The sequence below is a fragment of the Mustela nivalis genome, assembly GCF_964662115.1.
Source record: "Mustela nivalis genome assembly, chromosome: 7".
Classification (NCBI taxonomy): domain Eukaryota; kingdom Metazoa; phylum Chordata; class Mammalia; order Carnivora; family Mustelidae; genus Mustela; species Mustela nivalis.
Window position 1 is genome coordinate 13,406,899 of NC_139026.1, and position 15,641 is coordinate 13,422,539.

The 15,641-nt window shown below is 42.5% G+C and overlaps 1 protein-coding gene across 5 annotated transcripts in view; it reads left to right on the top strand.

Annotated features, from left to right (window-relative positions):
* SYN3 (synapsin III) overlaps positions 1 to 15,641 on the top strand; it is a 453,379-nt gene that overhangs the window by 73,130 nt on the left and 364,608 nt on the right. For all 5 annotated transcript variants that reach the window (XM_082740547.1, XM_082740551.1, XM_082740550.1 and 2 more), the window contains exon 4: positions 13,664 to 13,755. In XM_082740547.1, the coding sequence (XP_082596673.1) occupies positions 13,664 to 13,755 (92 nt within the window). The remainder of the gene's footprint in view (positions 1 to 13,663; positions 13,756 to 15,641) is intronic.

Genomic DNA, 15,641 nt, shown 5'->3' on the forward strand with positions numbered 1-15,641 from the left:
CACCACTGACATACTCATTCTACATCTCTTATACCCTCTTTGCATCCCCCTTTCTCTGGGTGGGGGAATTATTTATGAAGTCCCTAGACACATAGGGCCATCATTGATGAGGCTGTGTATGTAATCTAAACTGATGAGGTGTTTTCTCTGAGCTTGCAAGGTCAGGAAGGACCCATTTCAACTCTTGTGGCACTGGATGTGCACGTGCCATTGTGAATCAGCAGTAAAAGGGTCACCCTGCTCCCCAGAAGTGGACAGAGGACCCCTCCCCAACCTTGCCTTGGCTTTTTGTCATGGGAGTGCACTGATCACAAGTGGCTCTTTTTCCCTGTCCCTGCCCCTTGCAGTCCCCATGTGGGGATTCGGTTCAGGTTGGCTCTGAGCCCTACCTGGATCATGCGATCTTGGAACTACTCTGGCCCTATGGGAAGTAAATGAGCATCTGAGAAGAAGAACGTGGCTTTTTAGAAAGAAGAATCCCTATTGAGGAAAAAGAATCGAGGAACAGCTCCTTTGCAAGGAAGAAAGTGGCCCTTGGTCTCCCCCTTTCCTGAGCCCAGCCTTAATTTGGAGATATTTCACAGTGGGCTTTTGAAGGGTGACTGGTTCATACCAAGCTGCCTTAAATGCTTGAAGCAGAAACCTATGGGGACTTGCAAATCAACCTCGGGAAGAGAAATTAGCTATGTCTTGTCTCAGAACTCCCAAAGCCTGCTCCAAAATAAACACATAAGCCGTGCCGGCCGGGAAAGCATGGGCCCTTTTTCTTCTTCATTTTAGAAACTCCATGTGTGCATTATTTTAAATAGGCGCCAGTACACGAGGCCCTTTTAACAAGATTGAAAACAGATGGGGCCTCAGGCTGTTCAGTAGCTCTCAGAAACGAACATGGGAAGTGCTAAGCCATCTTGTGTCCAGGCGAAGTTCATTTTCTCCTTGAAGCACCAGTCTGCCAGGCCTCTCATTCCCAGGGAGCAGGAGTCTGCTTCCTGCATCAGGTGTGTCAGCCAGGGGAAGGAAGTATCTCCTTTCACTGCCTTTATCCGTGTTTGCATTTACTTAACCCTTTGGCAGCTTGGAAGAAAAGAGGATTGTGCTGTCCTTGGAGGCCCCAGGCTTCTGGAACTGGAAGCATTAGGTTTACCTTCCTTATTATCAATGGGATTATGATCCTTCATGGTTCACATCTCTCCAGAGGCTCCCAGTCTCACTCCAAGTATTAGCCAGAGTCCTTCCCACAGCTATAGGCCCTTTCGGGGCTAGAGTTCCTGGCATTCTTCCTGCCCTTTCCTGCCTTGTCTTTCTTGCTTACTCTGATCCAGGCATGCTGGGCTTCTCACTTTTCTTTAAAAATCAAGTGACAGAAAACAGAGTTGGTGAGGATGTGGAGAAATCAGAACCCTTGTGCATTGCTGGAAGGAATGTAAAATGGCACAGCTACCGTGGAGAATAGTATGGCTATTCCTCAAAAGGTTAAACATAGAATTACCAAATGACTGAGCAATTTCATTTCTGGGTATAGACCCCAAAGAACTATAAGCAGGGACTCAACCAGATGTTTTTAACTCCATGGTCATAGCAGCATTATTCACAATAACCAACAAGTAGAAGTACCCTAAGTGTTCACTGACAGATGAATGTGTGAACAAAATGGGGTCTATCCTTACAACGGGATATTATTCAATCTTAAAAAGAAAGGAAATTCTGACAAATGCTACAACATGGGCAAACCTGAAAAACATGCTAAGTGAAATAAGCCAGACATAAAAGGACAACTGCTGTATGATCCCACTTATGTGAGGTCCCTAGAGGACTCAGATTCATAGAGACAGAAAGTAGAATAGTAGTTACTGTGACCTGGGGGAATGGGGAGTTAGGGTTTCATGGGTACACAGTTTTTGTTGGGAATGATGAAAAAGTTCTGGGGATGGATGGTGGTGACAGTCGTATGACAATGTGAATATACTTAATGCCACTGAATTATATACTTAAAAAACAGTTAAAATGGGGCATTTTATGTTGAGTGTATTTTAACACAATGAAAAAAAACTTTCAAAAACAAGTGAGCACACTCTGCCTCAGGGCCTTTGCTCTTGCTGTTGCTTTTGCCTAGAACCCTCTTCCCCAGGGTATCCTCACTGAGGTTTTTTGTACCAGTGTCCCCTCCTCAGAGATGCTTGGCCATTCTCTCTGAAATGACACTCCTCCCATGCACATTTCTCAGTCACTCTTTATCATTTCACCTCCTTCATTTTCCTTCACAGGATTTAGTGCCCTGAGTCCTAAAATGCTAGCCTTTCCAAAGTATCTGGTACCAAGCTGGAGCTGCTATAGAACAGCAGGGCCTCAGTGTCTGGGGTTCAAATCTCACCATGTTCCCAGAAGCCCCAGTGGGAGGAAGTGGCAGGTCCTCAGCTCAGGGTGCAGATGGGATTAAACACAGAGTAGGTGAGACACAAAGAGACGGGTGAGGCGCAGCTCTGGGAAGAGAAGAGGAAGTCCATGCTATGGGTCGCAGTGGGTAGGAAAGAAGGGTTGAAAGAAAGGTCTTTTCATTTCTACAACCCTAAAAAGGAGTTTGGACCTTCAAAATGAAAAAAATTAAAAAGTACATTAAGGTAAGGTAGAGCATTTGAGTTTCTCAGAGTTTTGACAGAGAAGATATTCCTACCATCACATTTCAAGTTTAAGTTGGGAGAAAGAAACTGTAGAAATTAAATGTCATTAGCCTGTTCAAGTTCCCTCAGTGTCTCCCCTTAGCATACATGGCAAGGTCATGTGCACAACTACATCTCAGCTCTTCTCACCCCAGACAGTTCCTCCCAGAGCTCCAGCCTCCCAGTTTCGCACACACCTATGATATGACTGCATGCAGCTGTCTAGCAGTGGCCTTTACTTCCGAATCCCAGTCTCTCCAAGCCCCCAAATCTTCCATTGTCCCTCTGGGGAAATGTAGGGAAACTTTCACACCTGGTTTGCTTAATCCTATAAATATACTTTCCTGAACATTCAGCAGAGTAGTGTTTGAACATGTGGAGCCAGCTCGGCAACGAGGAAAAGTAGATGTCGAGGCGACATTAACCATCATTTTCTCGGTGTACTTACGCTGTGGCCTTAACATTTCTGAACATTTGCCTTACCTGTTGTAGGTAACAAAAGTCTGTGGTAGGTGGCAATGCTCTTTTCTAGGTCTCTCAACCTTAAAAGCTCAGGAGCCTGAGGTGGTCCCACCATTCATTCTGTCTCCCTAAAGACTTCCCCTCTCCTTCCTTCCTCTTAGCTCTCTCCCATTCCCCTTCCCCTCCTTTCCTTCCCTGAAGACATTATCAAAAGCTCTCTTCATCCTTGAAGCTGACCTGGCAAAGGCAAAGGATTATGGGTCCAATGGGTGTTTTTCTTTGATTCTCAGCTGCTGCTCTTTCTTGTGGGTACAGTTTTCGGGGAAGGAGACAGGAAGGGGTGAGTGGCAGAGCAGAACTCGAGCATTCCCAGGTGCCCTGGCTGCCATCCACCAGATCCCCACCTTAATCTTTACTAAATGCACATCTAAGCTCTGGAGAACAAAACTGGGCCATTTAAAAAAATCATTAAAAACCACAGGGGTGCCACATTTATTAGTAATTTTTTTTCAAACTGGACTTCTGGGGTTCTTGCATTGCCAAATGTGGTGGTGATGGTGGTGATGGTGATGTTGAATCTTCCTCGTTTTCTTCATTGACTATGTGAAGGGGATGATGTTGCTCATGAGGATAGTGATGGTGGCAACACCTTAACCCTGTCATCCAGAATAAACTCCTGATGGGATCCATCCACTGGCCCCTCCGATCTCTTCTCCTTCCACTCATTCCCTCACTCCCTCCATTCCAGCCACACTGCCTTCCTTGCTATTCCTTGAGCCCTGCACATATGCTCCAGCCTCGGGGCCTTCCTCCTTGCTGTTCTCTCTGCCTACAAAGCCCTTCCCCCTCTTACTGTATGTTTAGCAAAACTCCCTCATCTTGCTTGTCTCACTGATCAAGTGCCACCTTCCCCTGTCCCCCCTTATTTGACATAACACTCACCTCCCGGTGCTTTGTCCTCTTACCCGAATTGGTGTTTCTTTCCCTGACATATAGTTTATTGTTAATGGCCTATCTCCCCCACTAAATTCAAATTCCACAAGAATAGGGAATGTTGTTCCTTTTACTTCTACGTCATCAGACCCTATCCTTGGCGTAGTAGCTGTTAAGTGCCCGAATGAATGGATGAATGGAGTCAGAGTTGTCGCTCTCTTACTCCATAACCTTGTGATCTTGGCTGAAGTCATTTGTTCTGTCTGCTCTTCAGTTTTCTCTGTTTTTAGTGGAAATGCTAATATCTACCCTCATATCAAGAGGTTGTTGTAATGATCCAACCAAATAACACAACTGTGATAACTCACATTCATTATGCACTTATTTTCACTTAGGCACCTTGCTAAGGGCTTTTTTATCAATTCATTTAATGCTCACAACCACCATAGGAAGACTCATTTTACAGATGAGGGACCAAGGCAGAGAAAGACTAGCGTGCTTCTAGTTGTACAGCAAGTTAAGGCATGGAGTTCACACTCAGACTTGTGGTCTGAGTCCGAAAACCACTCAATACCAAACACTTTGTAAACTGCAAATCACTGTTGTTGATTTTTTGCTCTGTTTCTAAAATGTGGCCAATCCTACCTAATTTTAGATTTTCCATTACTTAAACATTTAAGAATGTAGGTTTTATCATTTTTACTTTTTCTGTATTTTTATACTTATTTGGACATGTTTTTATGTATTTATTGCTCCCTGCCCTGCCTTCTACACAAACACACACACACAGGAGCATTATGATGTTTTGTTGAGCAGAAGATGCCTTTACATCTCCCCACCATCAGCACACTGACTCGGTGGCCCAGGCCCTTCATTGAGATGCCAGGTGCTTCTCCTGAGTGAGATTTCCGCAACTGGAATGGGCCACTGAGAGAGTCTGCAGACTCTCAAAGCCTCTTTTGTCTACAAGATGAATCTGAAATAGTGCAAAAGACTTCAGATACCAGTCAAGAAAGTCACTGAACTCACTGGGCCCTCAGAACTAAACACACAGCCTGTGCCGGGAAACCTACAGGAAGCAGTTCTTGCCAACAGCAAGCCATGGGCCACCTGCCAAGTGTTTGCTGGAGCGGGCACTTCGAAGAGGCAGAGTGATGAGAAGGCACAGGGGCCCTTGGCTTTTGATGACATGGGAAGGTATGAAAATGAAGGCAGCCACATGCATAAGCAAAGCCCAAAACCAGCCAAGCAGCCCTTTAGTTGACCCAGCTCTGCAGTACAACACAAGTCACCTCCACTAAACCACTTGGTGCAGTGTGAAAGGTGTTGGCCTGGGTTTGGGTCCCAGCTGATGTGACTATCGGATTGTAACTTTGGAAAAAGTCACTTTGCCTCCCTGGGCCTCACCTTTGACACCACAAAATAGACATTCATTTGTTCAGTGATAATTATTTGATCATTGTGATGTATGCCAGTTACTGGTTTGGGGATGGGGATAGAGCCATGAATGAAACAGACCTCGCTGCCCCCTGGAACTTCTCTGGTTGAGAGAGATGGACAATTGAATATTAAATTGGGATGGATGTAAATCATGTCAGATGGGGATAAGTGTACAATTATGTCAGTAGGGGATGAGTGTAATAGGGTGAGTTCTAGCGAGGAAAGGGGGCATGGTGCACAGCAGGTGCTTTGCAGGGGGTTACCTGGGGGTGGGGGGGCACCACTGAGCAGAGGTTAAGATTGGAGTGAGGAAGGAGGCCTTGGCTGCCATCTCTAGGAAGCTCTAAGTATTGGAGGGCTGGAGCCTGGGATTTGCTCAGCATGCTTGGCAATGGAGAAGGGACCAGTGTGGCAAAGGCAGAGTGAGCTGGAAGTGGGGAACAAGGAGTGATGGGAGGCAATGTCAAGGAGGTCATCGGTTGTTAGTGTCTAAATTATGTGGGACATTAGAGACCAGGTAGGGCTTGGGCATTCTGTATTTAGTGCTACTTTATTATTGTTGTGTGTCCTTCTAATGAGTCTCTTAGACCTCGTGAGATTCTGTGAAAGAACTTAAGACCTGAAGAGCACAGTACACACAGAATGCTGATTTTTTTTAAAGGAATTTGTTAATGACACAGTTTTGTTCCCAAGAGTAAACATAACAATCTATTAGGGATTACAGTGGAATTTTGATGATAACTTGCTAGAGGATGTAGGAATGCCCTAATCCTACCTTGAAAATCACCACCACCACTCTGTTCTAGGTTCCTAAGATAGCCAAATACACAGGGAGGAATAGCAAAAAAGAGTTGAAATACCACTAAGTTTTAGGCAGCCGAGACTCCTCCAATCCCAGTGCAGGGGTCTCTGCTAAAGCTGGCATGAATCCTGAAGTTAGGCTCCAGATCATTTGTGGATGTTACTTATCAAGCATGTGGCTGTTATTACTAAATATGCCCAAGGTACAACAAACACAATTATGAAAAGAGAGAGCAGGACCTCTGGGACTTCTGGGAATCCGTCAACTCATGGAAGGGAGAGCAGCAGAGGGAAAGATGGATACTGAGGTGAGGTGAGCACGTTTGAGGAGCTACAAGGAGGAGGGAAGAATCAACATGATGACCACCCAGATCAACAGGCACTCAACTGCAGAACAGCGAGAATCACACGTGGTTGCCTGACTTTTCAACCTAGCAATGACCTTGCCTGCTGTCAGCTATAGCATGATGATGTCCTGACCCACAGATTAACAGTCCTCTGCATGGGGTGTAATGGGAAAGGTTGGAGAATAGAGCCCAGGGTCAGAGGTTGACCACCTCACAGTAGGAAAGGTACTGGAGGCTGCCCACCTTTTCCTATCAACTCTGTCTGTCTATCTCTTTCTCTTTCCTTCTGAAAAATCTGTGGAATGCCTAAGGCTGTGAAAAGGGGCATACTCTAAGGGTTTAAGGGTACAGTCTGGACCAGATAGGTCTTCACTAACTGACAGGAATTTCTAGTATCTTATCAGCCACCCTTGGATTCCAGAACAGTCTGTCTGCCAGTTTCTTGCCCTTGGGATCTCTGGACAACATCTTTTTGTGTCAAAATCCTCCTTCAGTCAGGCTTTGTGGTCAAGGCCGATAGCTGCCACCTTCACATTCCCACACATTCTTGGTTTCTTATTCACATTCCCATCAGTCATCCATTTCCAAGTCCCACTTTCAGTTTCTGTCCCATTGATCTGTTGGCCTAATAGCATCCTTCAACTCACCATAATGATTGCAATCACCACTTCCATTCTGTCATCAAAGTCATTATCATCACAAATGTAATTATTAGTAACCAGCTTTGAATACCCCCATGCTTTCAGAAATATTATCTACTTGGCATCACATGCTTGCCAGGTGTCAGTTCCAGTGAGAATGCAGCCAAAGACCCTGTAGAAAACTGAATGCATTCCATGTTATTTTCCTGCATGGGGTGGGGGAGCACATGTGTACGTGTGCTTGTGTGTGTGCATGCGTACACGTGCATGTGTGTTTCGGAACTGAACGTGAGTTTAGTTGTAAAGAGGTGCTTATATCACCTTCTGATCTAAGGAGCTGTAGAAAAGATTTTGTTGGTGGATAGGTTTCCAACCATATCTTGTACCTGTAACAGAGCTTGGAGACTAGAAAATTCTTTGCCTGTATTTGTTATGTATGTATGTATGTATATTATGTATGTATGTGTGTATGTATATATGTAACCACCCCCCTCCTCGGCAGCCTCCCATGTTTCCCAGTGCTCCCCCCCCCCAAAATGTTAATGCCCTACCCCTGGACCAGTGAAAATGATATTCAAAAGGGACTTTGCAGATATGATTATATTATGGACCTTTGGATAGAGAAAGTGACTCTGATTATCTGGGTGAGCACACACAAGACTTTAAAAATTACCTGTCCCCAGCCAGAATTACCTCTGGCTGGGGACAGAAATGTGGTAGATGTGGAAGTTAAATGTCTAAGGATAAGAAGGACTTGATGTGCCATTACTAGTTTGAGGACGGAGAGTGCTATGAGGCACACAGTGCAGACGGCCTTAACTGGCTGGGGCAGGCTCCCAGCTGACACCAGCAAGGAAGTGGACCTCAGTCCTCCAACCACAAAGGGCTGAATTCTGCCAACTACCTGAAGGAGCTTGGAAGCACTTTTCTTCCCAGAGTCTTCCAATTAAAAAAGCCCAGATGATTGACACCTTGATTTGGGCCTTGTGAAGCCCAGAACAGAGAAACCCGCCAAACTAATATGGGCTTCTGACCTACAGAGCAGTGAGATAATAAACTTGTGTTGTTTGAAGTTGTTTACTTTGTGGTCATTTGTTATGAAGTAACAGAAATACTAGTAAGGGAAGATGAATGCACTATATAATGATATTTGTGTCCCCTCACAAGGAGTTCAAGATCCTTCTGGACTGGTCTCTGACCCACCTTTCTAGTTCTGTTTCCTATTATGTTCTTGCATAAACTCCATGCCCCAGCTACAAAAGACATCCCACCTTCCATTGACCTGATGGCCCTATGTTCTTACCAGTGCTTTTTTTTTTATTGTGTTATGTTAGTCACCATACAATACATTGTTAGTTTTTGATGTAGTGTTCCAAGATTCGTTGTTTATGTATAACACCCAGTACTCCTGTGCTTTTGTTACTAGAAGCTTAGATTGGGCCTTTCCCCTCCTTTCTGCTTAGAAACACTTTCCACAGTGTTATGGTGTCTAATGGATCTGGCAATGGACAGAGTTTCACAAGGCAAGCTATACAGCATGCATACGTATCTTGTCATCACAAATAAAAATAACTCCTTATTCAACAAGCACTTTTGGATACCTACTGTGTGCCTGAAGCTGAGTATAAGGCAGTGAACAGCTTTCTACTAAAAATATTATTGCTTGGCATTCCTTTTTCATAAGATGTGACGTGATAATTTTTCCTTAAGTGATAATTGGGGGAACACTAGTTGAGAAAGAAAGAGCTATAAAAATGAAAAGCATTATAGATATAATTGACTCAGTTGATTATAACTCTTTTATTTTAAAAATGAAAAGAATTAGAGTGGAGAGTAAGGGATTTGCCTGTGGTCATGGTCATTGGGTCATTGTCAAATCCAACATTTAGATCCATGGTCCTCAGACTTCAAGTCCAATTCCTTTCCCACTATTCTTTGATTCCTCCAAGTACATGTTTGTTTTTTTTTTTTTAAGATTTTATTTATTTATTTGACAGAGAGAAATCACATGTAGTCGGAGAGGCAGGCAGAGAGAGAGAGAGGGAAGCAGGCTCCCTGCTGAGCAGAGAGCCCGATGCGGGACTCGATCCCAGGACTCCAAGATCATGACCTGAGCCGAAGGCAGCGGCTTAACCCACTGAGCCACCCAGGCGCCCCCAAGTACATGTTTTTAAAAGTCACAAACAGGAAAACTCAAATAATCCAGAACTTTCAGGTATAATTGAGATCAGTGTTGAAAAACTCCCACACCAGTTTTCAGGTAGCAATAACTGCACCTTGGATAAATCTCATTGGCTACGATACTGCCACTGTGCAAAGCCACCAGGTTTTAACAAGAGTAACAAAATACAAAATCCCCGTATGTGCTTAATACTGCAAAAATCTGCCTGTCTTTAATGATGTCTAGAGATAATCTCCCACAAATGTATAACATAATTATTTTCCCTTTCAAAACAAAATCTTGACAATCAAAATTATACACAGCCTCCTTCATCTTCCAAAGCCATACATCATGGTGTTATTTTTTCGGTTAAAAATAAGAGAAATAAATTCTTTAAAATGCTCCTCATAGCAGATGGGGGAAAATGTAATGCAGTCGAGATAGTGGGCTTTCAGTAAGGTGTAAAGAAGCTCAAATAATAGAGGATGTTTAGCCCAGTGCTGAAACCCAAAAGTTCCTTTATAAAGCAAAGAGAAATTCGTAGGTGCAGATGAGCATGACAGCAGTGGAGTGTCATAGGCACCATTCCTCAGTATGGCAAGACTCGAAGTCATGGTGGTGCTTGACTTCATGAACCTCTCAGCCCGCCTACCATACTTAACAAAACGGGAGGGGCTGAGCTCTTGATTTTTTTTTTTTTTAATTCCTTTTATGGACATTGGGGAGGGTACGTGCTATCCCTTTTTAACCTTTAGTGAGGTAGGGATCCCCTGAGGAGCTCTTTGAAAGGTCAGGCCACAATGGTGGGTTGCAGTGTGAATCACAATAGAACACATTCCCTTCAGCCAATCATATCACTGGGGAAACATTCAGCTGGTTTATTCAGGATAGAGCCTTTGAGGACATCTGGTTGCCCAGTAACCTTATTTTGGACTGGTTGAGGAGGACGACTTTATCTGATCAGAAGGGTGGTTATCCTACTTTGTCTTTGGACCTGTTATCACTGGGTCCTCTTTGGGCTACTTCCCTTTTGGAATATTATACTACTTGATATCAAGACTTACTGTAAAGCTGCAGTAATTGAGACAACTTGGACTAGACTCCAGGATAGACAAACAGGTCGCATATGAAGTGACTTGAGGTTTGACAAAGCACTGATGCAATTCGGTGAAAGCATATTTAATAAACAATGTAAAGTATTTGAAAAACCATATAGAAAAATTGAAACTTGAGTCTTACATTAGATCTTATGTAAAAGTTTAATTCTAGGTGGACTAAAGATGTAAATGTGCAAAGACCTTGTTTCTAAAAAAAGTCACGTTTCTAATGTATCAGGGGTTAGGGTGTGGAGATATCTTTGTGGGGAGACAGTTCAAGCCATTACAGTTTCTTTTTCTTTCTTTCGTTTTTGCTTAAATGGTTATTCATTTATTTTTTACAATTTTTTTTATTGTGTTATGTTAGCCACCATACAATACATTATTAGTTTTTGAGGTAGTGTTCCAAGATTCATTGTTTACACGTAACACCCAGATCTCCATGCAATACATGCCCTCCTTAATATCCACCACCAGGCTTACCCGTTCCCCCACCCACCTCCCCACTACAGTTTCTATGTGAACTCTGAGGCTCTTCAAAAATAGGTGCTCTTTGAGATTCTACCAAGAGGGCCATCATACTATCTTGAAGGAAAAGTGCTTGGATACTTCTGTGTTCATTTCCAAGTTTTGTTTGTTGAAGTTTTTAAAAATAAAATACAGAAGAGTGCCCTCTCTTCGCTACCCCAACTCTATGCTTGATCCAACAGAGACTTGCTACACTATGAACCCAAGCATTCACCTCCTATAATCATTCATAAACCATAACTGGGAGATAGTTCTAGAAACCTTGAGCTGAACACGCTGAACTTCTAACTCGTATATCCAAGCCTGAGTGTGTCTTTTATATAGATATCTCTTTCCATTTGGGCAGCAAGAAAGCCTCTGGGGCTTTGCCACCTTGGAGTTGGAGATTCTATCATTCAAAACACTGATTTACTCCCTTTCTTCACATTTTTTGGTAACCAAATGTTCTGTGTTGCAACTTTATTCTGACTTCTTTTTCTCTGCACACTCACGCAACAACTTTTATTGCCAGTTCTTCTTTGTAATCTCGCCAATGAAGTATCTTAAACATGATGGGACTGAATTTTTAGGGCATTAGACTTAATAAACAGGTCATTACCACTATTTACTAACCTGGACTCATTAACGGAGCTCTTTGCTTTTCACCTTGCCACAACATAATGAGGCTATTAATTAAAGCAAGAGACATAAGTGCTCTGGGTTTCCTTTAATGTCATCTGGAGAGATGACTAGGTCTTTGGTCATAATTCTGTTAAATGTTTCCAAGGGGATACATTTAAATCACTGTGAAATGATATTTCCTTTCAACATGAACTTGGTTTTCTCTTCAACTGGGTTATTTTTAGGTCCCCAAAATTCCCAGTTGTAATCCACCCAGTGCCTGATTCAGCTAAGCAGTGGGGGTAGGGAGCTATACCAGTTAAAAGCATAGGCTGGAGTCAGACTGCCTGGGTTTAAATTCTGGCTCTGCTACTTACTGTGTACATTTTGCAAGTTATTTAATCTTTCTTTGCCTTGGTTTTTTCATCTGGATAAGTGTGAGGATTAAATTAATTCGTACATGTAAAATGCTTAGGACAGTATTCTGGCACATAGTGAGTTTTTCATATGTATGAGAAGCTATTTTTATTCATTTAATCTTGAGAAATAGCTTTTGGCATCTTCTGTGTGTAAGGCACAGTTTGGTACTATGCATTTTCTAGGATAGGGTTATAGGTTCAACTGTCTCACAAAATTCACATGTTGAAGTCCTAAGCCCAGTACCTCAGTGTGATCTTATTTGGAGATAGGATCTTTCTAGAGTTAAAGTGAGGTCATTAGGATGAACCCTAATGCAGTGTGAGTGCTGTCCTTATAAAAAGGGTGTCTTTGGATACAGAGACATGTACAGAAGGAAGATGGTGTGATGAGAGGGAGAAGGTGGCCATCTACGAGTCGAGGGGAGAAACCTGAAACAGATATTTTCCTCACAGCCCTCAAAAGGAACCAACCCTACCAGCACCTTATTTTTGGACTTCTAACCTCCAGAACTATGGGAAAAGAAATTGTTGCTGTTTAAGCCACCTAGTGGTATATTTGTTACCTTAGGAAACTTAGATGGTTATAATAGCATGGAATCACTGTCCCCAAGGAGTGTATAGTCTGGTAGGAGGGATGTATTCCATAGGGCTTTGGTCAAAAGCAACAGAAATTCAGCAGATCTTGCTTAAACAAGTAAAAAGGCAAAAAGATGACTTACAAAGATACAGAGGTATTGCCTAAAACCCAAGGGTAGGATTGTAGCTGGCACATAAACATCAAGAGTACTCCTCATCTCTTGCCTCTACTCCTCCTCTCTTAGTGACTGTGATATTTCTCCCTCCACCCCCTTATTTTCTGTACTTTCCCAATCCAGATGGCAGGAAACATGGTCTTTAATTATACTTAGGTTTTATGTATTAAATCCAGCCCAGAAAGAAATTACATGAATCACTCAGCAGTTTCAAATTCTAATACAAGGGCACCTTATTTCCACACTCTGGGTCAGGTGCCAACCCCATCAGCTGTGACGGTGAGAGCAGTATTTCAGTGCATAGACATGGTTCCTATACTGTAACCATGTAGGTGGATAAAGGGGAGGGGCCATGACCAAAAGAGGAAGCAATGGGCAGATGAGGAGGAGGACTCCATTAATTGGGTTACACGATTACTAGCTGTGATGTTTTACCACTGCATAACCTGAAGCTGAAGAAATGTAGGGAAAATGTTATATTGAACAGCCTTTGGCCTCGTGTAGTCCTGAAGCTGGAGTGGCTTCTTCTGCTTTCAAGGAACTAGAAATTAGTAGTAGTTAAAAGCATAGGTCCTTGAATTAGAGACAGGTGGGTTTCGATCTAACTTTGCCTTTTATTAGTTATTTGGCCTTGGACATGACAACATGCCTCAGCACCTCAGATTTCTCAGGTTTCAGAAAGGAAAGTAAATAATATTACCAACTTCCTAAGTTTCAGGAGAGGCATAAATGTGTACTTGGCACATAAAGAACCCAATAAATATTAGTCGTTTTTAGCGTCGTTAGTTTTTGATGAATCCTTTTGTGTTTTGCTTTCTCCTTCAGGCTGAATTCTCAGAGTTGAACCTAGCTGCCTATGTTACTGGGGGCTGTATGGTGGACATGCAAGTCATGAGAAATGGGACCAAGGTTGTGAGGTAAGGAGGACTGAGAATCAGAAAGCCTTCATTCAAGAGGCACGTGTGGGATACCTCACAGAGCTAACCCCTCTGTCAGCTGCCTCTGACCTGACTTCTGCACTACATGTACTCTCATGTACCGAGTATTACTTCCAAAAGAGTTCTAGGTGCTACTGCTATAGGAATGACTAGCAACACAAATAATTGAGGGAAACAGTGGTGGTGGGCTGGAATGAGCGCTGGGCTTGCAGAGAAGAGACTGGATTTTCCATTTCTGGCTTTGTGACTCTATTCAGGTGTATTATTTGGTCTCTTTTACCCTCTGATTCCCATCTGCAGCATGATTGCAGCACCACAAGTAACAGACATGGATGTGAGATCGCCCTGTTCATTCTAAAGAGCTGTACAAATGTAAGGGTTTATTAGAATGAGCTATGGCCTGTTTCCAGCATATGGCAGACTAAATGTTCAAAGAATCCCCTCCCAGGACATCAAACCTTAAAGTACTGGATATGCCATTTTCCAGAGAGTCAGTTTATAATGTACGTTGAGCTTGAGGTAGAGTGAGAAAATTCTTCAGAAGCCCAGAAAAGTCAAGAAAGCACAAATCCACAGAAGAGATAAAGAGTTATATTAATATATTTCTACCTGTATTTCTAATATTAATATATTAAGCAACCAGAATAATACAGACCAGGTCTCATGAGGGTTTAGCTGGGGAAGAAATAGGATTCAGATTTGGGGAAGTAAAACAGGAAGAACTTTGAGGAAGAGGTGGCACTGGTTCTAACCCTTATCAGTGGTGGAATATGGGTATTCTATGCATCATAAGGGGAGGAAGCAGTCTTTGTAAATGAAGACAGGCAAAAAAAGAGACCCTGCTTGGGTATTTATGATAATTCAACTAATTCAGTCATCATTAACTGAGAGCCTACCATGTGCCAAGAAAGACATTATGTGGCTTTCCATTTCTAATAATCTTGGGCTAGATTATCTGGACCAACATTTCCATAGAAAACAATTTTAAAAACTGGTTTTAAATAGTATCATCTCTAAAGCCTTCAAAGAATTGGCAAGTCATTAAGGTATTACCAAGAAGAGAATGATGGGGAAAAGGAAACTCAGAGAGATGAATGTGTACAAAAGTTATATTTTTCTATGAAATTTGCTAAGTCTGGCAAATTTGAAAACTGGTTTTGATAGCTTAGCAGGAACAATGGCAGTAGAAATCAATGTCCACTCAAGGTGGAGAGCGTAATGATAGGCCCTCCTCACAATAAGCTGAGACCCAGAAGGACCACATCTTCAAGGTAAATGTGAATTATAAGTACATGAGCCCTTACAAGTAATTGCAGCTTAAACTGCAGTTTGATTTGTCATCCAGGGAAACTTAAATTTGGTTTACAGTGATCCCAAACATGCCAGAAGTAAAAAACAAATCATATGTAGAGGAAGGCACTTTCATCTTAAGCTTCAAATAATTTTTTTGTACAATAGCTAGCACAGAGTCCGAGATAACCAGGCATAGACACCATGAATGAGAAGAAACAGAAACAATAGACAACAGAAAGAGACCTGAAGGACATCAGATACTGGACTAATCAAACAGCAATTCTGTTCCCCCCTCCCCCAGATATCATTGTTTGGGGGGGGGGTTGGTATTTTTCTTTATTAAAATTTTTTTTAAAATTAACACATAATGTATTATTTATTTCTGGGGTACAGGTTTGTGGTTCATGAGTCTTACACAATTCACAGCACTCACCATAGCACATACTCTCCCCATCAAACAGCAGTTCTTAAAAAAAAAGTTATTAAGTTGAAAAAAATCAGGTTTGAAGATATCTTCCAGAAATAGAAAACAATAACAATAAAAAGTGACACAGCCAATTTTTTAAAGATTT